The sequence below is a fragment of the Tauraco erythrolophus genome, chromosome 5, assembly GCF_009769465.1.
Source record: "Tauraco erythrolophus isolate bTauEry1 chromosome 5, bTauEry1.pri, whole genome shotgun sequence".
Lineage (NCBI taxonomy): Eukaryota > Metazoa > Chordata > Aves > Musophagiformes > Musophagidae > Tauraco > Tauraco erythrolophus.
The window spans coordinates 71234378-71262233 of record NC_141469.1 but is presented as its reverse complement, the minus strand read 5'-3'; the positions used below and the strand labels follow the sequence as shown (position 1 = coordinate 71262233).

The 27856-nt window shown below is 40.3% G+C and overlaps 1 protein-coding gene across 3 annotated transcripts in view; it reads right to left on the bottom strand.

Annotated features, from left to right (window-relative positions):
- Positions 1–9194: 9194 nt before the first annotated feature.
- FBXW7 (F-box and WD repeat domain containing 7) overlaps positions 9195–27856 on the bottom strand; it is a 180377-nt gene continuing 161715 nt past the window's right edge. For all 3 annotated transcript variants that reach the window (XM_086611548.1, XM_086611546.1, XM_086611547.1), the window contains 7 exons: positions 25409–25532; positions 23400–23536; positions 21626–21739; positions 18344–18525; positions 17044–17269; positions 12537–12747; positions 9195–10935 (listed from right to left, as the gene is read on the bottom strand). In XM_086611548.1, coding sequence (XP_086467674.1) covers positions 10667–10935; positions 12537–12747; positions 17044–17269; positions 18344–18525; positions 21626–21739; positions 23400–23536; positions 25409–25532 — 1263 coding nt within the window. In that variant the 3' untranslated portion in view covers positions 9195–10666. The remainder of the gene's footprint in view (positions 10936–12536; positions 12748–17043; positions 17270–18343; positions 18526–21625; positions 21740–23399; positions 23537–25408; positions 25533–27856) is intronic.

The window sequence follows — 27856 nt, the reverse complement described above, 5'->3', positions numbered from 1 at the left end:
GGCAGAGAGAGAGAGAGAGGTGTTACACTGAGGGTAGGTTTTCTACAGTTTGTAAGAAGGACAGGTTGAAATAGCTATCCCTCCTGGAAAGGAAAAATACTGTGTGAACTTCAGTCAGTTGTCTCTCTACATCTCACCTAGGTACAGAGAAGCTTCCTAAAATTCAGGCAAGGTAAATTTTGGCTTAGTGTGAGGTATTACTACTATCACTTCATTTCTTTCATGACTGAGATAATTTCTTCCTGTTTATCCCACAGCTAAAAGAACGATTGTTTCATTCTCAGGCCTGCGAAGCAGCATCTTTTGTCTCACCTGAATTGCTTTTGCCAAAAGCCAAAGTGATAGAAAGAACAATATTTATGGGCAATATTCTGAATTTGTAGAGAACAGCCATGGAGGGGGGGAGGGAGAGAGAGATCTTTTTATAGAGGGTCTGGGGGTGTGGTGGCTGTGACCGACCCGGAGGGAAAGGATGGATGGATGGATGGATGGATGGCAGTGCGTCTGCGTGTGCTCCGTCTAGCGAGGGTAGGGGAAGAGGACGCCTCTGTGATGCAGAAAATTCAGGCTCCAGTTTGTGTGCATAAATAACTGGATTCAGGTATTAATTAGAGAGCATAATTTGTTTGGAGAGTCGAAGATTAAAGGAACTCTTGTCTTCCTGTCAGAACAATTTTGTCTGCACTGTGCTGTCTGATATATCAGATCGCATAATGGGGCTATTGTGTAGATTTTCTAAGAGCAAATCAGAATTTGCTGGTATTAGACCCTTGCTTTTTTTTTCCTCTTCTGGTGCACTCCTTATGTCTGTGGAAGAGCTTCTGCTCCCTTTACTGTCAGGTTTAACTGCCCTTGTCTGCTACGTGGTGGCTCTCGTTAGCTGTACGGGGTATTAGTCCGGCTGTCAGCGGGGAAGGCTTCTTTACCTCAGGCATTTGAGATACAGCACTAGTCATGTGTCCTGCTTTTTGGACTTTGAACCTCTGTCTAATTCTAACTTATTTTCCCTGATCCAATGATCCTTCAGCCTGGAAAGGATAAGCAGCAACACTCATCTATTGTCAGCTTTGTTCAAGCCGTGGGGAAGTACGGTAGTTGCCGTTCTGTTCTGTTTGTAAAACAACAAGCAAGAGCAAAATGCTTGAATGGAATGAGCCAAAATAAAAACAAAACTGCGAGGAAAATCCTATTTATCTTTATCCCTGGGTAAATGCAGCCATACAGTCTGTGAGTACGGGATACACAGAGCTTGGGCTGCGTATGGGTGGGAATGCATTTGCAAGGAGAGGTTGTCACCTGCAATTGTTAACAGTATCATTAAGCTGAAATGAAACAGGGAGATAAAAGATATGGGGATTTGGGTTTGAGTTTTGTTGTCATAGTGTGTGTTTTATGTGTTTGTTTTTACTGCTTTTTTTTTCTGCAAAGATGAGGATGTCTTATCTGTGGCTTTGTTGCTTTGGACACGGTTTGTGTCTTTCTTAATAGTTGCTTATGCTTTTGAATTAAGTCATGTTGGTTTAACACTATGCAGAAGCCAACTCTCAGAGGAGTGCTGGATGTCCTGGCTTTTTTCAGATGGATTTATTGTGTCACTGGAACAGTTAAATATCTCCAGCGCCAGGGTAGTATACCTGGTATGCAGCCACGTCATATGCTGGCTCTGGAGTTTTTATTGCTTACGCTGTCACTGCATGTTAAGAATTAGTGAGCAATGTGTGCTAGATTGTTTTAGATGTGGTTTATGGATTATTCCTAACACGCCCTGACAGACTGTGCTATCCCAGCTGCGCTGTGTTGGTAGTACCGGAAGGAATATCAGCCACTGTTGTTAAGTTTGGAATATAGGTTCATTTACAGCCTCAAATTCTTATTTATACAGAGCTTTATGAAAGAGGCATCTTTTGGGTTTCTGTCCAGAGGTTAATCTGTCTAGAGTCCTGTCACAAAAAGTAACCTCTAAATTCTGCATGGATTTAGAAAAAACAGATATCACCCATGTTTCATAATAAGGAATATTTTCAACTTGCCTTTACACTCTAGATTTCCTGAGGGAGGAAGCAAACATATGATTTTTAAAGAAAATGCTTCTTTTTGCAGAAAGCAGAAGAGAGAATGCTTGATGAGGATGGAATTAGGCAATGCTTGTTGCTCAGCTGTTTGTGAAATTGGTGGTAGACCAGTCTGTGCTTAGAGAGCTTGATGCTATTGCTGTTGGACTGTTTGAGTCATTTGTGGACTGTGGGTGGACAAATGTTAGATCTTTCATGTTGAAGCAGGCAAATAAATGATTTTTTTTTTTTTTGGTGCTCTGTATTTGCTTCTCATCTATCATGTATCTCCTGTATATCTTGTATCTATAGAGTGGTGTAAGAAAGACTCTACATCGCCAACTCAGATCTTAGGGTGAAGGAAGAGAGAGAAACTGGCTATGACAGTTTTAAGTGGAGAAAGTCTGCGAATGGGGGAAGATAAAAAAAAGTGAAAAATAGGGACATAAATGGTAAAACATGAGAAGAAAAACATAGGGAACAGGACAAAGGAGGAAGTGAAACATAAGGAAACTGAAGTGCGAGTGTCAAAGAAAAGCGAAAATGAGGGAAGCAAATAGAGGAAAACAGAAAGATTATGCAGTCGTCAAGTCTTTTTTAAAATATGTAAAACCAGAAGCGTTTCAAGATGTCAATGCGTATGTGTAGAAATGAATATGTAGTTTAAACCTTTTAAAATATAGGCTGTAATCTTGAATTTTTCAACTCAAATTGGAGACCTGTGGGCTTAGTGAACCCATATACCATTTAGTTATACTAACAGATGGCCACATCAGTGATATCTCACATAGAGCATTCCTTCATCTTATTGCTCCTCTGCCCTGGCCTGTCCCTATTCTGCCATACGGCCAACAGTGAGGTCTCAAGAGCTGGTTCTGCCAGTAAATGACCACCTGTGAGCAGGTGAATCCAGACAGATCAGTTATCTGGTTTTGAAACATAAAAAAGTGTGTGACACTGAAGGGTGGACACAAGGAAGACCTTGTTACTGTGTTGTTTTGGATGAAATGGGGTATTTGAAGCGTGGCAGTAGTCAGCAGAATGGTAGACAGCATCCAGTGCACGCCTAAAACATGTGCTAAGTGGGCAATAGAAACACCAACAGAAAAAATCAAGAGACTTTTCCCCTGGGGACAACAACATAACATGTTTCTGTAAAACTTGTTTGTTTGGGCAAATGTGTATGCTAGTTAATTGAAACGTTCACTCCTGTCAACAGAGAATTGACAGGAGGAACACCAAAGCAGACAAATAGCAGCAAACTGTCTGAAGACACTTTTTTGGAGCCCTGTCTAGTCTGCAGCCTTTGAGTTCTTTCTTTTCCCAAACTATAATGTGAAAATTTAAAATGGGCAATGAAATATATCAGGAAACTTAAAAGCAAATGACAGTTTGAAAAGCGAGGGGAATGTAGTACTCAGATCTTCTGTATATCAGGGTAAAGGAAACATGGTTTATATTGTTTGTGTATCTGCAAAGCTGTGGTATTATTAGAAATTCATTTCAAACTGAGGAGCTCAAAATAAAACTCCTATTTAGGAACAGTTGTACTGCTCAGTTTACCACAGTGATATTTGCAGCCAACTAATCTGAATCCCTCTATCCCTTAGAAATCGTCAATCCTCTCGAAGGTGTGAGCATCTTCCCACACTGTCAGATTTGCATATTTAATCTAGAGAATTAACTTGATTTGAAACGGAACTCCTTTGGCAATGGAAACTGCTTTTGAAGTTTTTGGATCTTCTGCATTCCACGTTTCCTGTTTTAAATTGAAAGAACAAAGCACTCTGGAATAGCACACTGTAAGCACCCTGCGAAACCTGCATCCCAGACATCTGGCTGGCTGACGTGAGGAGCCAGACAGAAGAAGGAGGTCCAGGGGCATTTCATTCATCTTCCCATCAAACAACCTGCCCCAGGTAAGAGAAGTTCATGTGAGTCAGAGCTAACATGGTTGGTCGTGTCCTTAATTACAGGGCAACCAGTCTGAAGGCTTCATAAAGCAAGCCTACTTCTGAGTTTTGTTGATGAGGATGATGAAATACCCACACTAGCCATTGTAGGGCTTAAGATTACGATCTCTTGGACAGAAAAAGCCCCAAATTCATTGCACCTGCCTTTCTGTGAATTTCACAGGTAATTTCTGATCCAGCTCATATAGACCTTCTGTGTTTTTTCGCTGTCTGTAGACCATGACCTCTCCCTGCTTCCAGGCAACAAGATTCATGATCCTGTTTAAACTGTGAAGCTTCTTAGGATGTGCCAGTTTTGCAGGCATGAAGAAACCCAGGCCAGATGAGGTTTGTGGCGTTAAAAGCTTCGCGTCTGAAAAAATAAGGAATTGAAACCAACTTGAAATGTATCTAATTGCACTAGGTCTAGAACAGGAAAGATGGGGAGAGGCTGTTCAGGAGGGCCAGTTATGATAGGACAAGGGGTAATGGTTTTAAAATAGAGGGAGGTAGGTTCAGGTTGGATATTAGGAAAAAATTTTTTACTATGAGAGTGGTAGAACACTGGAACAGGTTGCCCAGAGAGGTGGTGGATGCTCCATCCCTGGAGACGTTCAAGGCCAGGTTGGACAAGGCCCTGAGCAACCTGATCTAGTTGGAGATATCCCTGTTCCTTGCAGGGAAGGTTGGACTAGATGACCTTTGAAGGTCCCTTCCAGCCCTAACCATTCTATGATTCTATGATTATTTTCAGTGCAGACTTATGGTGAAAATCATTTTAGCAACACTGATGATAAATCTCTCACTTTGGGCTGAATGATGTCTTTTCATCTTCACATACTACCTTGAAGCATTCAGTGTCAGACTTCAGGATGTGCTGTCCCCATGCAGCAAATGGCAAAAAGTAAAGCGTAGATTCCAGCAGCAGGGAGATGCAGAAGGCAAATTGCTCAGCTTATCATTCACCAAAACTATTGCTACCATGTAGGGCTGGACAAAATCAGCTTGTGAGTAGGGATCAGATAGTTGGTGTTGGATCTAAGCACGGCAGAGGTGAGGACAAAGGAGAGCTGGAGGATGCCCTTGGCCAAGTCTTAGCTGTCCTGTACAGTGTCTAGTTTAGAAACACTGCTGGATTCTTCTGTGCCACCAAGCTCTTGATTAATCATTTCTGCCATCTCTAGTTGGTGGGGAGATTCTGTCCCAGCTTAGTTACTGTTTTATAGGACTCTTATGCCCCATCTGGGCTACAGCAATGCAGTATATGGGCACAGAGCCATGGGTTCTTGGGCAGTCGGAGTGTTGCAGCGTTTCCCCTCCGCAGCGCGTACTCGTAGCACGATTTTCTCTGAAGTACCACCACAGCCGCTGGGCCATTCGGCAATTGGAACAGGGAGCACGAGCCTGTACTGGCTGCTGACTTTTTGGGGACACCTAGTTTATCAGACTGTCTGTCTCAGAAGGGATCTGGAACAGCTTTTATGTTAAAACATCTGTTGTGTTTATAAACCTGCACTGATGCTTGAAGTGGAGTTTGAAAAATTGTGTATGCCATTTTTAGATGAAGTTTGAAAAGCCTGGTGTATATCATATAGATCATATACTTCATGTACAATCATAAACATCATGTATCATCATAAAATACTAAACATCATCACACAGCATGTGTATCTGCACAATGTCAGGGATCACGTGTTATAGATAAATGGCAGGAGAGGGAAAGAAAATAATAGTCCCACTTTAATGGAAGATTCAGTGGTCAGCACGTTTGGATATTACCCTTTAAGTAATTAATACTTGTTTGGTCAGAGTGACTCAAGTAATTACTGGCAGGTTTTGTTACAATCTGGTTCTTTTGCCTACCTAATTACAGAATTTCATTATATCTTTTTCTGAAGGATTCAGGGGTTGAATTGCTGGCAGAAATTCTGGCCAGACTGTGAGACATTTGTACTTCTTTTAAACTGGATCCCATAAGCCGGTCAGAACCACCTCTCCATAAGCATGCTGAAAGAGAGCTGAAGGCATCCAACCTTTTTTCTCTGCCAAAAACTCTGTATTGATATCAGGCAGATTCTGATTTTCCACTGCTGATGTTCAGATGGGAGCTGATTGCCGATTGCGACTCAGGAGCCAAGGGTACTGTGGGAGAGGGTTTGGTGAAGGTTACAGCTGCACCAGCAATTAGTGCTGTGCAGCAGCAGCAGAGCTGTAGTGCTGATTTGCTGGGCCTCAGGACCTAATGTCCACATGAATGTATTTGTGAGGTGTTGGACTAGCTCTGGTTTGGTCCCACATGCTCTGCTAGTGGCTTGAGGGCCTGGGGTGTGCTCCGGGAGAGCTGCTCCAGATTTAGTTACACCCCAGAGGAATGCCGTTTGTGGGCTACCAGGCAGCACTGTGCTCTGTTGGGAGAGCTGCTGATCTGAACTACAAATGGGTGTAGACACAGCTGTTAAATGTCTGGTCTTATCTCTTGAATAAATAAATGGAGACCATAGGAACAGGCTCTTGGAGGAAGTGGCAACACTAGTTCTGCCTTATTGTTAGCTAAAATCAAGGTCCATGAAGAATAATACCCATTAAAAAAAAATCTTTTAACGTTGTTGAGTTGGCTTCAGATACAGGAGAAAATGAGGAACCTCCTTCTCGGGCTGAAACAGAAAAAAGGAATCAGCATTAAACCAAGAGGGTCCGATGCCAGAAACACTAGTGTGTTCCCTCTCTAGGATGGCTGCGGATATTTTGACAGAGCCTACAATGACTAAGCCACTAGATTCGAGAAGTGCCTGGGTATTGAGAGCATAAAGCACTTACAGCCTTATATTAGTATTCTTACATGTTTTTACTTTTAAAAACCCACTCCACTCACTAAAAAAAATCAAAATCTAATTACACAAAATGTTTCCTCAACAGCCTCGGTTGGAGCACGTGCTGCCAAACTGAAGACTTCACAGTAAGTGAACTATGTTCTGGTGAGCGTGTTAACGTAAAGGGGGCAGTAAGGGGACTGCAAAGAAAAACTGCTTCAGCAGTTTCTTACACATGACGTGTTTACTACAGGCCCATTTTGAAATGCTGTCACTTAAATTAACAAATTTCTGCTTATTGAAACATGTTGTTCAGTTGCCTTATAAGCAACATCAGCTCCTACAAACCTAAACAGGCTTTTCACAAAACAGAAGTCTTTAGAGCTGTAGCACAATTAACTTTGTAAAGTTGTTTTAATGAAGGGCAAAAGCCTTTTAAAAATAATTTGTAAGAAGTACTGTGTTGGTTTTTCATATTTAATGTGATAGTCTGTCACATCTTGACTTTGCAGCCAATATTTTTTTTAACAACTGGGATGAAGGAGCCTATAAATGTAGTTTGCTTAACAGGTTCTAGTTATTCTGCTTTAATTGGAACATAAGATGGTGTTGGAACTACACTATCAACCGGAACACTTCTCAATTCTGGTTAAGCACCTTTTGCTCCTGGTCATACTGGCTGCTTAAGGCATTCTTAAACACAGCTTGAACTGATTTGGACATTAGTTTTCCTCTTCTGTCGTTCCGCTCTTCTGCCCGATTTGTATTCCTGCCCTCCAGCGCAGCGTTACTCAGAAATCTCTTTCTCCCCCACCGCCAGGCCAGCGCCTTTGCTCTTCAAAAACATGTCGTTGCGATTTCGACAGATCATGGAAGAAAACTACATAATCTTAAAAGCTATTGCTCTGTTCCCTGAATTAAATATTCCTCTTTTTATCCTTCTCTTTCCATCCCCTCTCACAAGTAGTTCAGCCCAGACTGATGTACCTTCTGTCATCGAGGGGCTGAGAGGCCCAGCCTGCCTGCTCAGAAGAACAAGGTGAAGTCCTGGCAATCTTTCACTGTCGTTTTAGGAGAGGATTAGCTCTTTAATTGTTGTTACATAAATACTGAGACCATCATAGCTTTTGTAACTCAGTGCTCGCTGCAATTTTTTTTTCCCTTAAACACCAACTCAATGAACAGATTTTTTACAATTTGTAGCTGCTCAGTCATTTCATATGGCTTTTTAATCTCTAGAGGCCAGATGGAAGCATGATCCTTCAGCATCGCTTGTTTTGCATAACGTAGGGATTGGAACTACATTTGAATAGCACATAGTCATAGATGTAGAAGTATATAAATATTTCTCTTTTCCATCTATGTATTTTCTGTTCTAATGTTTTAGTCTGGTTGTCTTTAATGACAGTTTTTACAGGGAAAACTGTCATGAACAAGTAAATGCTATGCCCTGACAGAAGAGTCTTACGCAGAAGAAAACAATGATTTCGATTGAGATTTGAGAGAAACTGACACTCAAGCAGTAAGTTTCTGAGGCAGCTGATGACTTACCTTGGTTTCAGGGGACTGATAAAGCTGCTGTTGGACTGATCTGGAATCATGGGGGGTAGTTTATTTTTCCTTCTTCAGCAGCTTTATTTCAAGCTCTCCTACAATCCCAGGTTTGATTTTAGTTGTATTTATGGATTTATTCTCTGCTGTCAGATGGCAATCAATTGATTGAAATCCATAAATAATAAACATCAAATTTCAATTTAAGATGCAGTAACCAGATGCTATCAGAAGATGTTTTACGTACTTGAGCAGCTTTTTATAGCCACCTCTGCCCAGAGTCAAATCCTGACACGTTCTCAGCCATAGGAAGCTAATGGCTTTCCCGCATGTTTGCCGAAGCCCACGTGACAAATCCTATACGGCAACTGAAGGAGAGGGCACTTGCGCACCTGTTTGTGGAAGGGTTACATAAAAAGTCCTGTGACAAATTTTAGCATCTAACAGTAAGCTGAGCAACTTGACCTGCTTTACCCTTTGTAGGATATATGATATTAAATTAACAAGAAAAAAGAAAAAGAAAAGACAAACTAACATGAAAAAACACATTTTATTGCACTTAAGTTATAAGAAAATAAAATTTCTAAGTGAATCAAACCATAGACACAATCCCTTTAAAGGTTGTTTTCCTCCATCATGTCAGGTTGTTACATAACTAAAATTAACCAACTGGAATCTGATTGTTTTAAATCAGACTATAAATAAAACAAAAACAAAAAAAAAAAGGAGGAAAAAAGATCGCCTAGGATACAGTGTTAAACCACTTTCACAGTTCAGCTTGAGTTGTGGCTCTTGGAGAATGAGGCAAACCGTGTGACTCTCTCGTTTTTCATTTTGTTTGCATGTGACATCTTTACAAAAACGTACGTTTTTGCTCTGTCAGTTCCTCCCAGCAATAACTGTAACAGTTGTTTTTCTTCTCAAATACTGTAAAACACTAAGACTGACCAGCAACTTTATTTTCATTTTTGTATTTTATAGTATTTTTTAAAAATTTTGTCAGTTTTTTTAATGTATGTTCATTCCATTCACCACAGCCCTCACAAAGAAAAATTTCCCCACAGAACAGGCTGCAATAGCTTTGTTCTAAGGAATGTGTTTTAATTTTTGCCCAGAAAAAAGAAAATAAGCTTTGCACACACACTCAATTCTTTATTTGCAGGCAAACTTCACTCTTAATTGTCTGAAACTCTTCCACTCTCAGCCTCTTAGAGGCACAGTTGGCTCAAGTTTCAGTGGCAAAAAGTCTTTTTCTGTAACCAAACTAGAGCAAATTTGGAATTCAGTCTGGGACTAAAACGTCACAGCAGAAAAAAAAATAAAAAAAAATAATTTGCTTTTCTTTCTTTCATTTAGCAGCATAAATAAGTTTGGCCACTGGGAATACAGTACAGGGGTGGGACAACAATCCCGTAATTGAAGACCTACTTCTAGCACCAGCATTGCGAATTAAATCCATCAGAGGACTCTCAAAACCCAGGACAACTTGCCACCTCAGAGCAACTTATGCGTTGAAGAGTGTAGATGGAAGCAACAGTAAATAGATTAAACAGAGGCTAATACTGTGATTGACATTGGCAATGGTTGGCAAAAAAAAGGAGGAATAAAAGAAAAAAAAGAAAAAGCTCTGATAAAACTGTACAAAACAATTCACAGTAATATTTTAGCTTTTCCACACCAGGAATGGACTCTTTGTTTTTGTTTGGTTGTTTGTTTTTCTCATTGCAGATGCTCTCTAGTTTTTGAAAGTCAACCAGTGACTGCTCGTAGAGGTTGGAAGGGACCGCTGGAGGTTGTCCGGTCCAACCCCCTGCTCGGAGCGAGGCTAAGGGAGAGCGCGTTGCTCGGAGGGGCTGCCGGGACCCAGGGGTGCATGAGCAGGCGCACCTGTGCAGCTTCTTGCAAGATCTTTGTGGTAAAACAACCTGTTAACAAGAACTGTAACAATTTTTTTTTTCACTTCCAAATTGCTCAAGGAGCAGTTGGAGGAAAGTAAAGGAATAATTGCACCTGGTTTCATTTCGGAAGTCGTATTTTTGCAAAGCTGCCCCGGTCAAAAGAGTAGCCTTTTTATGTGATGAGACAGCAGATGCCTCTCTTGTCAGTTATAGTTTGTCATCTTTGTCTTCTCCTTCGTAGTCTGTAGGTCTTTAGGATCTGTTGCCCCAAGCCAACATCCTGCACCACCAAGGACAAGGGATTTTTTTTCCTTTTTCTTTTTTTCCTTTTTTTCTTTTTTTTTTCAGGGGGAGGGAAAGGAGACCATCGTCTACATGTTTGGACAATTTCATCTTTCTGCCCTTCACTTCATATCCACGTCAAAGTCCAACACCAGCAGCTTTGTTTCCTCAGTCCCATTGCGGCTCCCAACTGCGCACACTAGCTTTGTGTTAGAAGCTCTGATCCGCCACACGACGCCTCCACTTCCCCCGCTCTCCAATGTGACTAGATTTCGGATAAATTCACCCGTTTTCAAGTCCCAAAGTTTTACAGTCCCATCATCTGAGCTGGTAATTACAAAGTTCTTGTTGAACTGTAAACAGGTCACAGCACTCTGATGCTTGTTGGGACCTGTAACAGTAAACCAAAACATTTTTTGTAAGTGGAAAGCAATGTCAGCACTGCGTATAAAATAAATGTTTCTATCTATTAGATGCATTAACTTGTGGGGGCTTTTTTTGTGTTAAAAGGTGCAGAAGCCTTCTCATGCTTTCAGAAAGTGAATGCAGGTACAGAAAAATCTCCCAGTATTTCCTTCTTTTTTACAGTGATCTTGTTTTGTTGTATAGGAACAGTAGGGCACGTGTGCACTTGGACATTCATCAACATGAACTTAACCATCCAGAATGAGGTGACCGCTGTAACCATTTGTCTCCAAGTCCTTTTGAAGTGTTATTACGAGATTGCTCTATCAGTAAATATTGACAGTTATATATTGACGTATAAAGATGTATTGTTAAAAGAGCAGAGTCTGCTTTACAGGGAAATTTAATTTTCTGTTCCAGCCAGTGATGCTGCATATGATATATGGGAATGATGTAAGACCCTTTTTTGTGGGGGGAAACAAAACAATGTGTTCATGTGCATGACACCTGAGTGGCAACTGTCAAAATGGAAACAAAAATCCTTGTTCTTTCTTTCTGAAAGAAAACATCTTCCACTCATTTCTCTTGATTTATTGCAACAGACAGTGTACTTTGCCTCCTGATCCAATTAATCAGTAGGCTTTGAAACATCCAAGTGACCCCTAAATAAATATGTCGACTGACTGTTTTGAGATGTCATTTCCTACATATTTCTGGGGCTTATTAGGCTAATATACCCGTAGCAAATTACTATCAGTCCTGACCATCTGCCTTTCATAACAGGCAAGTGATTTGACTAGATTAGATTAAATACATTTTGTTCTTCTAATTCAGAAAAAGATCATACAGCTGTGTCGTGGTTTAACCCCAGCCGGCAACTAAGCCCCACACAGCCTCCCCCTTGCTCCCCCCTGGTGGGATGGGAGAGAATCGGAAGGGTAAAAGTGAGAAAACTCGTTGGTTAAGATAAAGACAGTTTAACAGGTAAAGGAAAAGCTGCGCGCACAAGCAAAGCAAAACAAGGAATTAATTCACTGCTTCCCATCGGCAGGCGGGTGTTCAGCCACCTCCAGGAAAGCAGGGCTCCATCATGCCTAATGGTTACTTGGGAAGACAAACACCATCACTCTGAACGCCCTTCCCTTTCTTCTTCTTCCCCCAGCTTTATATGCTGAGCATGACATCATATGGTGTGGAATATCCCTTTGGTCAGTTGGGGTCAGCTGTCCCAGCTGTGCCCCCGCCCAGCTTCTTGTGCACCTCCAGCCTGCTCGCTGGTGGGGTGGGGTGAGAAGCAGAAAATATCTTGACTCTGTGTCAGCCCTGCTCAGCAATAAGGAAAACCGCCCTGTGCTATCAACACTGTTTCCAGCACAAATCCAAAATACAGCCTCATAGTAGCTACTGTGGAGAAAATTAACTCTGTACCAGCCAAAACCAGCACAAGCTGTCATCAGAAAAATACTGAAGTTGTAAGTGGTCCATGCTTCTTTTTTTGTAGGTAATTATTTTAAAGATTTTTACATAGAATCTGCAGCATAAATGACTGCAGGCACCTTGATTTACATGAAGGTAGTTTAAGCTCACCTTGCAATGTCTGTAAACATTGTCCTGTTTTAATGTCCCAGATTTTGACTGTAGAATCGGCATTCCCAGACACGAGTATATTGTCCTTGAGCTCCATTCCACTTGTGAGAGACTGGTGGCCTGTTAGCGTGTGAATGCAGTTGCCCGTCTCCACATCCCAAACTCGGATGGAAGTGTCAAGAGATCCACTCACCACATGGATACCATCAAACTACAAGAAAGGTAAATCTATTACGAACAATTACATTAGGAGCTCACAAAGAAGGCTGTCAAGCATTCAATTCACTAAATGCAACATTAGATACTATATATGTTCGGAAACTGCATTACAAAGTACGAATCCAGCCTAAGCAGAGATAGCCGCGTTTGACAGCAGAGCAGTGTAATTCCTGTTGCAGACACGGGCTATGAGGGACGTGGTTTGTGAAGAAAGACTCTGAACAACTGGTCTTTTCCATGTAATACAACTCCTTTAAACACAACAGAATCCTGACTATGCACCACAGCGTGCAACAGTAGGAGAATGTAGTTTTCCTAATAAAGACGTTAAAAAGCCAAACCTGCTTTTCACAAGTCAGAGGAACTTTAAGCTGGTGAAGGGCAACACCATTAATCCAGAATCATCTATGCAAAAGCCAAAATGTAGGAAAATGGAAGGAATGTAATTGAAAAATGCTGGTTTTAGCCATTTTATAATCATAATTGTGTGCATTACGGAACTTTAACTTCCTAGTCGTTGTAGGGAAAGGCATATAGGCTAACACAGATGTCTAAATTCTTGGATTTTTCTGGGCATATATTCTATATAAAATAAAAATATGTAGAACATGAACATGTAGAGAAATCTGCTAAGAGATGAGACACTTTTGACCAAGAGGACTGAACATGTAGAGAATACAAAGGTAGGAAGTAACTTGAGTGATGGTGACAATGACATAAGAGTCCAGAATTCTCAAAAAAGGAAAGGAAAAGAGCAGTAGAATAAAAACCAGTGGGCTTCAAGGAGGAATACTTCAATAAATTGAGACTTCCTTCCCATGAGGTTTTTATATATCTATTCTCTGAGAGGAAGAAGAGTTCAGGAGAGTTGGCACTTTCTTAAAGACACAAACTATCCTTGTGTGAAGGAAAGATAGGAAGTGTAGTAAATTACCAAGACCCACTTGGCTAAAGCACAAGGAATTGTACAAAAAGTAGAAACTAGATCAATAGATGTGTTTAAAAGAGCACACTGGGACAAAATCAGAAAGGCAGCACACAAAACAAGATAAAACTAGTGAGAGCCATTAAGGATGATAAAACACTATTCTGTTAAAAAAAAAAAAAAAACAAAACACAAAAACCAAACAAACAAGAGGAAGGCCAAAATAAAAAAAGCTCATTTATGCTCAATGGGAAGGAAACACCAAGTGAGGCCAGCTATTTAACTTTTTTTTGCTTCAGTCCTCAGCCATCTGAGTGTAGGCTCACAGCACCAACACCACTGACAACTGAGTACAAGCTTTTGCTAGAATGGAGAAAAAACCCCACAGAAGGCGAGCTGTTTTAAGGCAATCTCAGAGCCATCTGCTGCTATCTTTGAGAACCTATGGAAGACAGACAAGTTTCAGATGGCAAATACAATTCCCTTCTTTATTGAAGGAGATGATGATGATGGGAGACAGGGAATTATGGATCGGTCAGCCTAACTTCAGTTTCCAGAAGGAACTAACAAATAATCAGTCTCGTTGTAAGCCCTCAGCAATGCGGTAAGTAGCAAACACAGATTTGTTGGAAAATGATCTTAACCAATACGATTTGTTTTTTCTGTGACAGAGTAAAAAGCTGGTGAAACAGCAGATGTCTTGGTTGTATTTTCACAAAGAGGGAGGCAAATTTGAGGCAGAGACACTATCCGGTTCAGAACTTTGTTCACAGCATTATTAGAGATATCAGAAAGAGTTGCAGGGAGAGTCTGACATTTAGTATTTCCATTAGGATTTGGGTGACATTTGAAATGGAAGAACAGACCCAAAGCAAAGACTGTAAAAGTCAAGAGAAAACTGTGAAGATCTGAGCTTGGCAGGGAATGAATGAAGGTACAGCGGCAGCCTGGGAGAAGGAGGGCTGGGCAGGAGTCTTTGTTACGGCTAAGGCAACCTGACACTGCTTGTCTGTGTGGGCTGACTGGTATCTAACACTGGCAAAGAACAAACCCAGTTAAGGGAACTGAACTATCTGAGACTGCTGCTTTTTATAAAACCTGCAGAAAACTGACATCTTTTATCTGTGGCTGAGCATGGCACCTATGTTCAAAAGAATGTAGACAGCGACTGGCACATCCAGGCTGCTTATCTGCTGTATACACGGCATTTCCGGTGAAAATACACTAAAAAAACTGCCCACACTCTGGTATCTGCAAGAGGGGTATGCGATATAAGGCAGGTAAAATAACTTTTCACTTCTAGTAAGCATTAATAAGACTTTGACTGGAATTTTGCATCCTGTTTTGGGCACCCTGCTTTCAAAAGAGGATGTGAACTAACCGGAGTTCAGATAAAAGGTTGAGGATTGCTAAGCAGCTCAGCAGACTTGTTGGGTGGAAACACTACAGAATGTTTTTCTTTCCTAAACAGAGGTAAACCAGATTGCTGGAACAAATTTTTAATTCTTTCTCCCTTTCCCACAGATTAATTGTATTCCGTGTACATAAGGTATTCAGGAACACAGCTTTAAGGCTGAGCATCAAGACAAACCTTACTCTGATATTGCTATAGTCAAACAGGCGACAGTTTGGATCTCTGGTTGAGCTGTTTGTTATCCATGAACACTAAGAATCTGTGGATTACTTCAAAGGCAGCTGGGAAAGATGGTCAGAACATGGTCAGGAGTCTTCAACTGCTGCATAAGGATCTCTGGAAAATGTTACAGGGTCTACAAATGGGGAAATACTGAGGTATAACAGAACCTGCCATGGAATGGGGATGGGGAGGACAGGCTGGTTATTCAGCCTGATCATTCTGTTTACGGGCGTTCTGCCGTTTGGGGCTCTTTCAAGCCAAAAGGCAGGGGCTCACTGTGCATTTTTAAAGAATCTTTCTGGCCTAAAACTGTAAGCACTTGTAGCCTCCTGCCCCCCCCAAGTTTGTTTCAGAACGCCAAGGTCCATTCACAGGGTGAAATAGTATTGGTGTGTAACAGAACCCAATTCTTTGATCCATTGTTACTACAGTATCAGAGCAAGACATGAACATTCCTAAGCCAAAACAAGAGCCAGTGGTGAAGATAAGGCTGAATAACACACACCGTTCCCAAACTGCCCCAGATGAAATACAACCTTTCCAATATTTTTAAGAGGTAGGTAGGTAGTACAGCATTTTTAACTTGCTTGCTGCTTGTCTAGAGAATACTCCTCAGCATATGAATGGAAGGAGAAGGGCTGGAGATTTTTGGTAAATTTTACTACATGTTTTGGGAAAGGAGACCCATTCAGTATTTTGTTTGTATTTAATCTATTATGGTGAGATACATCTTAAGAAAGCTGCACTTTATGAAAAACGTCTAGCACGGAGCTTCACTTTCTGAGCCACAAACCAGAGCAGTTACATGCCGAATGCAACTTCCCGTTTTGAACTGTCTTTGTTAATTTCTTTTTCAAGTCCTGCCAGATTGTGATGAGAACAGGCACAAGCATGAAATTAATTTCTTTCGCCTTTCAACGCCTGGAAGTGATGCTTTGACTCTGTGAATGAACAAGATGGTCTTTTGGGTTAGTAAAGGTAAGAAGAGCCCACACAAGGTCTATGTGTGTCTTTGCCAGCTTAGTTCTGATGAGCAGTCCGGGTGACTGGTAGGCAATGGAGCCGTGCCACAGAGCAGTTCCATAACCACCTGCACCTACAGAAACACGTCTCTGTTGACAAAGCCTCACAGTTGTAGATCTGGCCTCTACTCAGAGAAGAGGAAGTAGAAGGCTGCAGATTTACATCGGAACATTAAAATTTTAGGGTCAGCCTTACTGTGAATTATAGTTTGTAATGGAAAGATGGGAATACAAAATAGGGATAAACAGATCTGCATAATTCAGAACATTAATCCAATGGGGGTTTTGGCACATTTTCAATTACTATATCATCTGATTTATTTAAAACAGTACGTTTAGAATTTCTTTGGGGAAAGCAAAACCATAGCTCCAAAATACATGCAAAATTCAAAAAAAAACCCAATCAAACAAACCAGCAACCCACAAAACTACTTAACTTGCTGGTATAGAGATTTGGGCTTTATTGTACTGGGTGCTTCAAAAAAGACGCTCTGCGAAAAAAATCTCAGTTTCTAAATTGAGACAACATACAACTAGTGTAACAAAACGAAAGACGCCTCTATCACACATCCATCACAGATGCCTCTATATTCTTGTGGCCTGTGTAATTCTGGAGTAGGTACCCACAATACAATAAACAAGGCGAAATAAACTGACTTTAAATGTTACTTAAGGAAACTAAAGCAGCAGATGAAAATCACATACCTGTAATGAGTAGACTCTGTTAGTATGCCCTTGCAGTGTGTGCAGACAGGTCTCTGTCTCTGGATCCCACACTTTGACCATAAAATCATATGCACCACTTACAACCCTTCTGCCATCATATTGAACGCACCGAACTGCAGCTACGTGGCCCATCAGAACGTGTAAACACTGGCCCGTCTCTATGTCCCAGACTCTCAGTGTCGCATCTCGAGACCCACTGACCACTCTGGAGGAACAAGAAAACCCCTCTTGTACTTAGCACTGGACAGAAAAGTATCAAAACAATTAGACTTGGGTATAAATCAGTTATGAGTTTTAATTTGAGACGTTAGATACCATTAGTCCACCAGCCACCAAAGATCTGCTTTGGCACCACATTTTCTTAGGGTTGCAAACGACCTGAGTGTTTTTCTTCCTTGCTCTACTCACCTCCTCGGGATCTATTTGATATAATTAGCACTCAGTATTTAAAAAGGCACTTCATTCCTGAACAGCAAAACGATGCCACGAGTAATTATGTGGACTGTTGTATCTATCTATGAAAGCTTATGAATATGCTGAGCTCCAGCCAGTGCTATGAGCATTCTGGTTTAATGACTGAGTTAACTAATTACAACAATTAAACAAAGAAGCTCTTCAGAAGTTTTACTTTTAGTAAAGAAACAGTTATTCTGCTTGATTTTTTTTTCAGTTTATACTTTTAAAAGTTTTTTTAGGCAAGAACAGAAATGAGAAGGAATTAATATTAATGGCATTGATAAAGAAAAAACCTCATCGTTCTTCAAAAAAGAAGAAATGCAACCAACAGGCACTCTGTCAACAGCTCCGTATCACAGCCAAGTAAAAGAGTTTTGCCAATGTTCCTTGAATCAAGACACGGTTTACTATTGCAGAAATTACGATATAATCAGTTAAAATTTAAATAAAATACTGCAGTGACGATACTTAAAAAGTCATTCTGTAAAATGAGTAGAAGTTTGTAGCATTGACAAAAAGGAGAAATTATTCCGAGTGTGGGAGACTGGATCACAGCCTAACAATGCAGTAGTTTTGAAATAACATAGAATGTGACTTTGTAAAGTACATGACTCAATTTTCTGTTCTTTAATTTGTAGTCTTAATCTTTTGCTGCTATTAATCATCTCCTCCCTTCTGTTGATTTACATAGTTTAGTGTGAATGTCTCGCCTGGTTTGTGTTTCACTCCATGCTGGATGAGGCTCCCGTTCCACAGGCGTTTTGCGTGAACAAAAGCGTGTGTTCAAGCCGCGCTGTGGCTGTAGCTCTGGACAAAGCCTTACCGTTTCTCATGGAGGTGCATGCAGCGCACGGTGGAGGTGTGTCCATACAAGGTGTGTATGCATTCTCCAGTCTCAGCGTTCCAGACTTTCAACGTTCGGTCTGTAGATCCACTGATGATGATATTGTCCCTCATCTGTGATGACCAGACTCCGCCTGTGTGCCCAACCAGTGTTCTCAAACACTGAAAAGAAACGTTTTGCTCAGTTAAGCTTTTGACAGAGCTGAACAGAAATTTAAGAAAAAGTGATCTAGGAGGTACCAGTAGTCTCTCATAGCAAGAGCCAGAAGACCCCTGGAGACTGCTCTGTGATTGAACTAAAAAATCCCACCTGTTAGAAAATACTCAGGAAATTTCTCTCTCCATTGTTGGTACTTTGACTGTAAGGAATTTTCCCTATAATCTTCCTCTTGATAAACTAAACTGTCTTTCCAAATTTCTCAATACAGGGCATGTTTTGCAGCCTTGAGTCATTTTCCTGGCATTTTTCTGAGTCACTGCAGGTTTTCCAACAGCTCTTTGAAGCGTGTTTGTTAGAACTGGAGAGAGCACTCACTTAGTAGTTTTACCACCAATCCATAGACCATATATTATTTTGCTGTTTGTTTATCCAAGAAACACCGCATTCTGTAAGCCATAGCTCCAGCATCAATACTGCAGAAATCACGTTCAAACCTTTTCCAGACTTTACCGTTGCTCAGGAGAGAATCCCACACTACACAAGCACAGCCTACCTTCTTTGATCCCAAACACAGGATGTGATTTCTCACCATGTAGAGACTGTTTGCTCACACCTACTTCTACAAAACCTCCCTCACTCTGGAACGGTGACTCGTCTCCATCTCTCAGCCTGTATTCCTTACGAGTAACGACTCTATATGCATTCTCACCCGGCAGCAGTAAGTGCTAATTAGCTCAGAGAAGCAGAGATCCTTGCAAGACCCCTCTAGAAAGATACTCCACGAAGATTCTGCATTAACAACATGATCTCTATAATTACCCACTTTCTAACCCATTTAAATATGTACCATGTTGATTTTTGCATTGCTCTACTGTCCTCAGCTGCGTCGTGGGGATACAGTCTTGCAGCGCACGTAGCCATCTATTTCTGCACTATTATTTTTATCAGTGAAACCTGTAACTGCACGAGAAAAGAGGTCAAGACAGTTTGATGATCTCTTTTTCTGTAATCTAATGCTAAGTGGCATTAATTGCCGTGGCCTTTCTTTAACTGTTAGTTGACTCCTCTTGACGCTCAGTATTTGCTATCTGAGATAATATATCCAAAATACCCAGTCTTTCAGTTTACTCCATTTAAATATTGACACATTTTAGCTTTCTGGCCATCCTTTGGATCTTCTCCTTGTTCTCATATCTTATGAAAAAACACCAGTTTTACCCCCCAAGTAACTTTAGAAAAAAATCATGAAATACAGATTCTCTGGATCAACTGTAGTATGAAAAACTGTAACTGTGGTAGCTGTTCTGAGTTTCCTTGTGAGTTTCTGCTGAAATGAAGTGTTCTATCATCACTGCATGTTTTATTTCCAGCACATGAACTTTCTACCAAAATAAATATTTTTTTCTGCATCAGTGAGAGTATACTAATTTCTGTTGCTAATATCCTGTTCTTTCTAACATCCTTGAAAATACCTTGCTTTTTTGCTGCATGCAGATTTCCTGTTCTTTAACATTTTTTACCAGTGTTCTGCAATTCCTGGCTCCTAGCTTAATTCACTGCTATCAAATCCATCTTTTTCAGTTCATAGCTGTTATTCACTTTTACAGTTCCTATTTTTTTTTTAGATTTCAACCGATTTGCTCATATTTTAAGAAATCATCCTTCTAAAGCAGTAAGAACACAGAATCCTTATTTTGGGCTTTACATCTGTCAAGGGGATTATTTAGTCATGTTCATTTGCACAAACCAACCTTTAGGGTTTTTATATTTTATTAATTCTTCAGCATCAGTAAGCATGAGGGCTCATACAGCACTCTTCCATCTTTCATATACAATTTTTGTCTCTCTTAAAGGCTCGGGGTAAATAGTCACGCTAGGATTTATAGTTACTTTCAAAAATTTACTGAACATGAATTGTTAAGTCATGCTACTATGATCAATTTTATATATTTAGAGGAACATTTTGCTTTTGAGAGGAGGGTGGTATGTACAAAGGAAGTATTTTTCATTTGAGTTTAGGCTGCCATTTTCAATTAGAAAAATCTAAATTTCAATATGAGTTCCTTCATTAGACAGTTTGTTGTAGGGAAGCCAACAGAAGCAGGGTGAGGCTGCTATTGCTTTTAATTTTATTCTTCCCCACAGTAGTATTTACAATCCCATCAAGGATCTCCTAGGCAGGCAAAGACAAATGCTTATTACGTTCAGCTTCAACATTAGAAACTGGGTACTTTTTACATCTTAAACATGTTAGTTATCCTCAGTAGCTGCCCTGTTGTTCACTTAATTAGATCATTAAAACAAAGCTAAGTACACACAATTCTAGTCTAGAAGGAAAAAGTACTCTTTCCCTGAGGCCTTTTCTATATCCTTAGAGCATAGTCAGTCAGTCACCTTAAAACAAAAAAATCTGTGTGCTGAGTAGCTGTGATGTTCTAACATGAGTGAAATGTTCAGTACTGTCTTTTTGATTGCACATATTGTTTTGCTTCTCTAAGCCAAAATTAAATTATTGAAGCTTATTAAATTCCTGCCTAAGCTGGATCTAATTTAATAGGAAATATTTAAACCTAAAGCAAATTACTTTTTTTTTTTTTTTTGGTGGCTCAGCAATATAGTAGCTTGGGAAGAAAAACAAACTCTATATTTGAAATCAGAGCCAGTAAAACGAACACCCCATATTTCAGTAACTGGAAAACAACAAAGAATGCTAGAAGACAAGTGAGAAAAGGAGGTCCAGAGGGGTAAAAGCAGGCTAAATTAAGCTTAAGGAAGATAAAGTAACGTATCTGTCCAAATTCTTTAGAATCCACGTCACAAATGACTCCACAAGAATAGCAGAATTGCCAAGAGAACAAGGATATATGCCAACGGTAACATGAGCAGCATTGCAATTTCACATCAAGGTGACTTTTTTGAACTAGACTAGTTTCTGAGGAGGAAAAGATGACCCAGATGTTTACCGGTACTTTTTCCGATTCTTGCACCAGACGGCACTAAGACCACCCTGCGGTGGGTCTGATGGCACGGGGGCATTTTTTACACACCAGTGCTCTCCCTGCAGCTCATTTCCTAAGGAATTCAGCAAAATAACTGACTTACCTTGCCCGTAACCGCTGACCACACTTTCAGTGTGTTGTCATCAGAGCCACTCACTATTCGGTTCCCGCAGAACTGAAGGCAAGTGATCACGTGGTCGTCGTGGCCTTTGAGCACCTGGCGATAAAGAACACAAAAATGTACAGTCACAATTTGACACAGGAGACTAGAGAGAAGCCAGAGAAACAAAGTGCTCTTCTGATTCATAAATGATAAAATGTTAGAGTTGCTTCAGTAACAGTAAGGCCCCTTAATCCCCTGTGTCAAGTCTAATTTACCACCAGCCGGGACCAAAGAAGGTATTTGCCTCCTTCCATGGAGCTGTACCGCATTGCTTGGCAAGCACGCTACAGTTACTGTGAGCCTCCTAAAAGTACCATGAAAAATCACTAATAAAGTAGGCTGAACTAGTAACTGGACGTTGCTCAATTCCTCTGCAGTTCTTCCACCTCTTTATTTTTCAGTTGAAGTTTTTTTGCTCAGACATTTACCTTTTAAAAGTTGTTTCAATCTTGAACAAAAAGGATGGGGTTGTGTTCTTTGCTGCATATTTGTACTTCGGTGGTCAAGGCTGTCTGTATCTGTGGTTTTTTTTTTCCTTACTAGCCAAGCACTGTAATCTATTAAATTCCAGGCAGCACCAAAGTCACAAACTAGAAAACTGTTAACTCAATTAGATACAAACAAAAATGATAATTTAACGTGCCAGAAACGTGGATTGGAATGTTGCTTTATAGAGTTGGGATTTTCAATGCTTGATTTGGGAAAAACTGCAATTCAGTCTATTCTACTGCAATACAGCAAAAATATCAGAATACACAGGATGAGGAATTTTTTTATTTAAGATATCTGAGCATTTTTCAAGATGTTCATTGGAATGAAATGGGCATTTGGATAATGCCTGAGGCTGTAATTTTAATAATAATTCCAAGATAACTTGATGTGGTGTATCAAGGCAAGAAATAGAGAGCTGTTGCCAGAGATGTACACAAGTCACGGCCAAATAAACAGCAGGATGTCGCCATAGGTTTTCCACAGGATTTTTTTTTTGTTCTTGTATTTATTATTTTGTTCTACAGCAATCAAGAAAACAGGCAAATTGCCTTAAAACCTTAAAAGGATATTAATATGGGTTTTTCATGTTTCTGACTGCTTGTTCGATACTAGGTTTGATTAGTCATTTGCTATTTTATTTTACAAAATGTTTGAAGTACTGCTTCATATCTTTGTATTGGAAAAGGTGTAATGATAACGTATCAGTAGCATTAAAGTATTTTAGTATTTTAAAAAACAAAAACATCTTAACACGGAAAGAAGCTACTGTCTTGTACTGCTCAATTTATAAGAACATGTACAAAAATAGAGCATGAAATGATCAGAGCATGTGGAGCATTTTTATGTTGTGACATGGCTGCTCTACAAATATATATATGTATTCATATACATTATAAATTTTAACTTTAAGTATCTCCATTCAAGTTTCTGAGATTACCTGTCTCAAAGAGACAGGCATATGCACAGGGATTCACCAAACTGAACAGAAATTTTCTGAAAAGCACTGAAAGAGTTTTGCTGTACGAAGAATCACATTTTGATTTACTAAGATGGTGCTCAGACATTCATTTAAACCCAGAGTAAGCTAAAATAGAAATTATTTTCTTCTGTAACAATACACTGCTTTTTGTGCATGGATAGTCTGGCTTGTCCAAAGGGAAAAACCCCCTAGGAGTTGATCCTGCTTTGTTCATGGCACCACGCACATCGCTCAGCAACTCACCTTAGGCGATTTCAGTTCTCCTCGCCGCCAGTTGGTATCAATCCTGTGTTGTCTAATGTAGGCGCTTTTCCACGGACTGTGTATAAAGCCTGGTTTTATTACTTTCCTCCTCTTGATATGTAACGGTTCATCAATCCCTGAAATTAATTTTTTAAAAAGAGGGAGGGAGAGAGATGAGGCCACCCCAAAGAAAACCACTTCTCTCCCTCCGCAGTCTTTACAGTGAGCGCAAACGTCAGACACTGCGTTGACGTAACAGCCTCCCGCATGCCAACATTTGCACCGTGGGCCACTGACGCTCCCCAGCTCTTTATACTACATCTTTTCTTGTCTTTTCAGCACAACCATTGCAATAATCGTGGCTGAAAACGCTCTAGTTCATCATTGCTTGCTGGCAACCTACCAGCTTGGTTCAGAATGCCCCTTTCTGCGGCAAGGTAGCAGAATATTGCCTTTTTCAAATGGGTATTGTCCAACAAACTTCATAACCACTTGTACGCTCATTTTGGAGCCCTTCAAAAAACAAATCTTTCTATCTGTGGTCCTTCTCTCTGGTCACCCATCTTCATTACCTTTAAGTTCACTGTGACTATAGATATTAGTGAGCTCTTAATTCTTTTCTTGATTCAAAGGGTTGTCTGCTTTTGGCATTGTCCTCTCCTGGTTGGAATTTAAGTATAGCTGTGCCCTTTCTGAACTGACACTTAACAGTAGTGCTTTCTTTTAGCCTTGCTACTACAGATAGATTTTTTTTTTTTTTTACAGTTCTCTCACCCATCTCTCTTTACAATGCAGCTCCTCTCTCCACCACATCAAGAGTCTTGTCTCTTGCCAGTATGTGGATTTCACTCTTCTGCTTTTAGCCCCTTCTCTGGAGTCTCTATTTGCAAGTCTTGAATTAACTGCTCCTCCGTTTCACTGAGCACCTCGCTAAGTCGAACCAGTCTGCAATACTGTTTTGTTTGTATGCACTGTCATGCCTGGCCATGTTTATTTTTACTTCTAAGCTCACAAATGTAGGCAGGTTCCCCTCTTAACCTTTTCCTTTTTTTCTCATTCTGTGCTTTTAATGCATTTTCACTAAAATTTGTAAGAGGAGAATCTCAGAAAAGATTTAAGAGGTTAGGCACCTGGTTTCCATTGCAAAAGAAAACTAATTAATTTAAGTGCCTTTAAAAATACCAGCTACATTCACATTGTCATGGTTTTTAAAACCTTTGCATCAACCCCTCACGAGTTCTTGTCTCCATACTCTGGGGCAGCCTGGACTGGTCCCTCTGTTTGCCTGTGTCCAAGAGGGATGCTTGCTCTGAGATCACATGCATGTGCTCTGCCCCTAAGAACAGACTCCTTGTCCATATAATTCTCCTTAAAAATAAAAGCTTCCATTCTTCATGTGCTCAAATATGTGGCTGCTTTCCTGGGAGCCTTTTATTGCCCATTCCTATTACCGCTGAACCGCCCTCTCTCTCGATTTCCATGTGGTTTATTTTTTTGGAGAGGGATTTTGTGTCCCTCTCCAAGCAGTCAAGTTAGCACCTTCTCCCCCTGCCATGTGCCATTCTCTGCTAATTTGCCTACAAACGACATGAAGTTACAGCGTCCCTTCTACCTGACCACTAAAACAGTTTTTCCTCCATGTTATTTATAAACTGCAAGACTATACTCCTGTCATGTTTACTTCTCAGCTTTTATTTGCTTCGGTTGTATTTTGAATAAAAATAATCCTTAAAAAGCAAAAATAATTGTATTTTAAAAACATATACCTGGTATACTTTATAAATAGGATGTTCAAACTTAACTCTAGTTTCATTTCTAGTACTCCATGGATTATTTCTGCTTCCTACTTTCAACAGAGACACATACCATAGCTCAAAGCATCACTACCAGTAAATCTGAAGTCACCTGAATTGCCTTTGTAAAACTTTTAAGCTTATTATGTAAATGAACTGCTCTTTTTACGACAGCAACACTTTGACCATTACATCCATCTCTTTGCTCAGCCTTACCCTCCTCTTTGCATTTCTCTCTCCAGAGAAGATTATCTTCAGCCAGAATTCTCCAGTAACGACATGTCTGGGCTGCCTGCAGAAGGTCCCTGGGTTCCAGGAATGACAGCACATACAGTGCCAGCTGTAAAAGAAGAAAAAGAAAGTGTATTTTCAGCATTGCTTTTGAAAGAAAAAGTAAAGGAACTCAGAGTATTATCACACATCAGGGGCTGAAATACAGAAAATTGAAACAATAAATTATTAAACAATATCAGAAACTTAACAGCTACAGTTTATTCCAGCGGACACAAAAGCGTAACAATCATCTTAAGTAACTAAATCCATACAGATCACATCAGAACTGATTCTTGTATTTGCAAGAGAGTACATGTCAGCTGAAATTACCATTATCTTTTTTTAAAATGTAATTCACATTACTTTGAACCATTATCAGAGTTACTACTAAAATAACGATGTCCATGTTACTGTAGCTAAAAGCTACCAGAAGTTGTTCTGAGAGTTTAACTAGAAAGTACAACACTCACCATGTGAGCAAATAGGAAAGCATGTTGTGATGAGTGACGTCACCCAGTACGCCTGAATCCAGACAAAGTAAATGCTACGTGCACTCAAGTTCAAAAGCACTCTGCAGCTGTAGGGAACACAGCATATGCGTTGCTCGCTTTCTCATCAGAATGCACACACGCTCCTAAGTGGTGTTTCAGGGAGTTTTACGGACTGGGATGCAGAAGAATTGAAATACGTAACTTCGACATCGCACACAGTATGTTACTAAAAACATATGGGAAAATCCCAATAAGCACCAGAAGATAAACAGAAGATGAACTTTTCCATGTGACAGAAATAGAGGTTATTGGGAGAATTCTGACCTCAGCTGACTGAGCTAGGCTGTATAATGAACACAATAAAACCCTCAGTCCCCGCAAAATATCTTCAGAGGTACTGAGGTCTTAAGCAGGGACAGCGGCATTGAAAACGCAATCCAAAACACGGTGACAACTATCCTTCAAGGTACGATGCCCAAGTACCACTTGTCTACTTGACAGCAACAATGTTTCTCCCCAGTCATGGAAAATGTAAGTGTAAGAGGCAGGAAAGCCCCTTCCACAGTTAAAAACTCTCTGCAGAAAGAAAAATATCGATAAAACGTGATGCAGAGAACTGCTTACATGCTGAAACAGTGAGGTCTTTGTCAGTAACTAATAAGATGCAAAAGTTGTCAGGGAAATCAGATCATCCGCTTTTACTTCTGCTTGACGTATCTCTTTTGGTGTTTAGGATTTTTTTATTTAATTTTTAGTTGGAATTACGATGTATATAAATAGAATCTGCCCTTCAAAGCAGCACAGACTGAAATTCAGTAAGTCATAACTGTAGGCTGTTGACCTCAGCAGATTTTTTTTACCTTATTATGTGAGAAACGTTTACTGTGAGTAATCTGGACCACGCAGTGACTGAGCAGGAAGTAAAAAGTCAGTACGCCAGAAGGGTTTGCATTTTGACTGCACACAGACATCACCTGCAGCTCATGTAGAGCGCGAAGGACTCCATGTTTGAGGGACCTGTGTCTTACGTTATGCATTAGATCCCGTATGCACCCCAGGGCATCAGCTGAGGAATCGTCCTTCTGTCCCTGCTCAGGGAGTCAGTCTTTAGGATCTGGCGTGAGGTGCTCTATTACGAGAGCAACAACTGTACCCATCCTTTTAGACTTTCTGTCTTGATTCCTGGTATGTACCATGACTTAAGACGTGCTGTTTCCTAACACACATCAGATAGTCCTGCATGCGGCCGGACTCAAACATGGAAAAGATCCTTCCCATTTTGGCTGGATGTTCCTTAACTGACAGCAGAGTTTGTTTAAATATCACTTGTCCTATCTATACAGATACGGATGCTTGCTAAGATGGTGTTAATTAAAACCTGTGAGCCAACTGATTCTAAAACAGGTTACATATGGGTGACATTTATTTTAGACTATATTTATCTAAATAGTCATCAAGGGTCAACACAGCCCACAGTTGACTTTAAGATTAGCAGTGCATAAAAGACAACGTCCCTTTGTCTCAGCTCATGGATCTAGTTGTAAGAAAACTTCAGGTAGTAAAGATCTGACCTCTGACTCAACTGTGACTGCTCACCATGTTAATAATACCCAACAATAAGCAGTCTCTCACCTTTCTTCACTCACACACATGGCACCAACAAAGTTTTCTGTGGCTGATTTCAGCAAAACTCCTAGTCTGTTGGTTTCTAGACCTGGTTTTCACAAACAAGTAATTTCAATAATTACTTCTAAAGTCTCAGCAAGAGAACAGGAGTATTCATTTCAGATTAATTGTTTGACTGCATGTTTCCTCAGGAGGAACGCAAATATTTTCTTGGTTATTCAGCTATTAAGTTACTGTCTTTGCATTGCTGGAAACAGTTTTGAAGAAAAGCCCT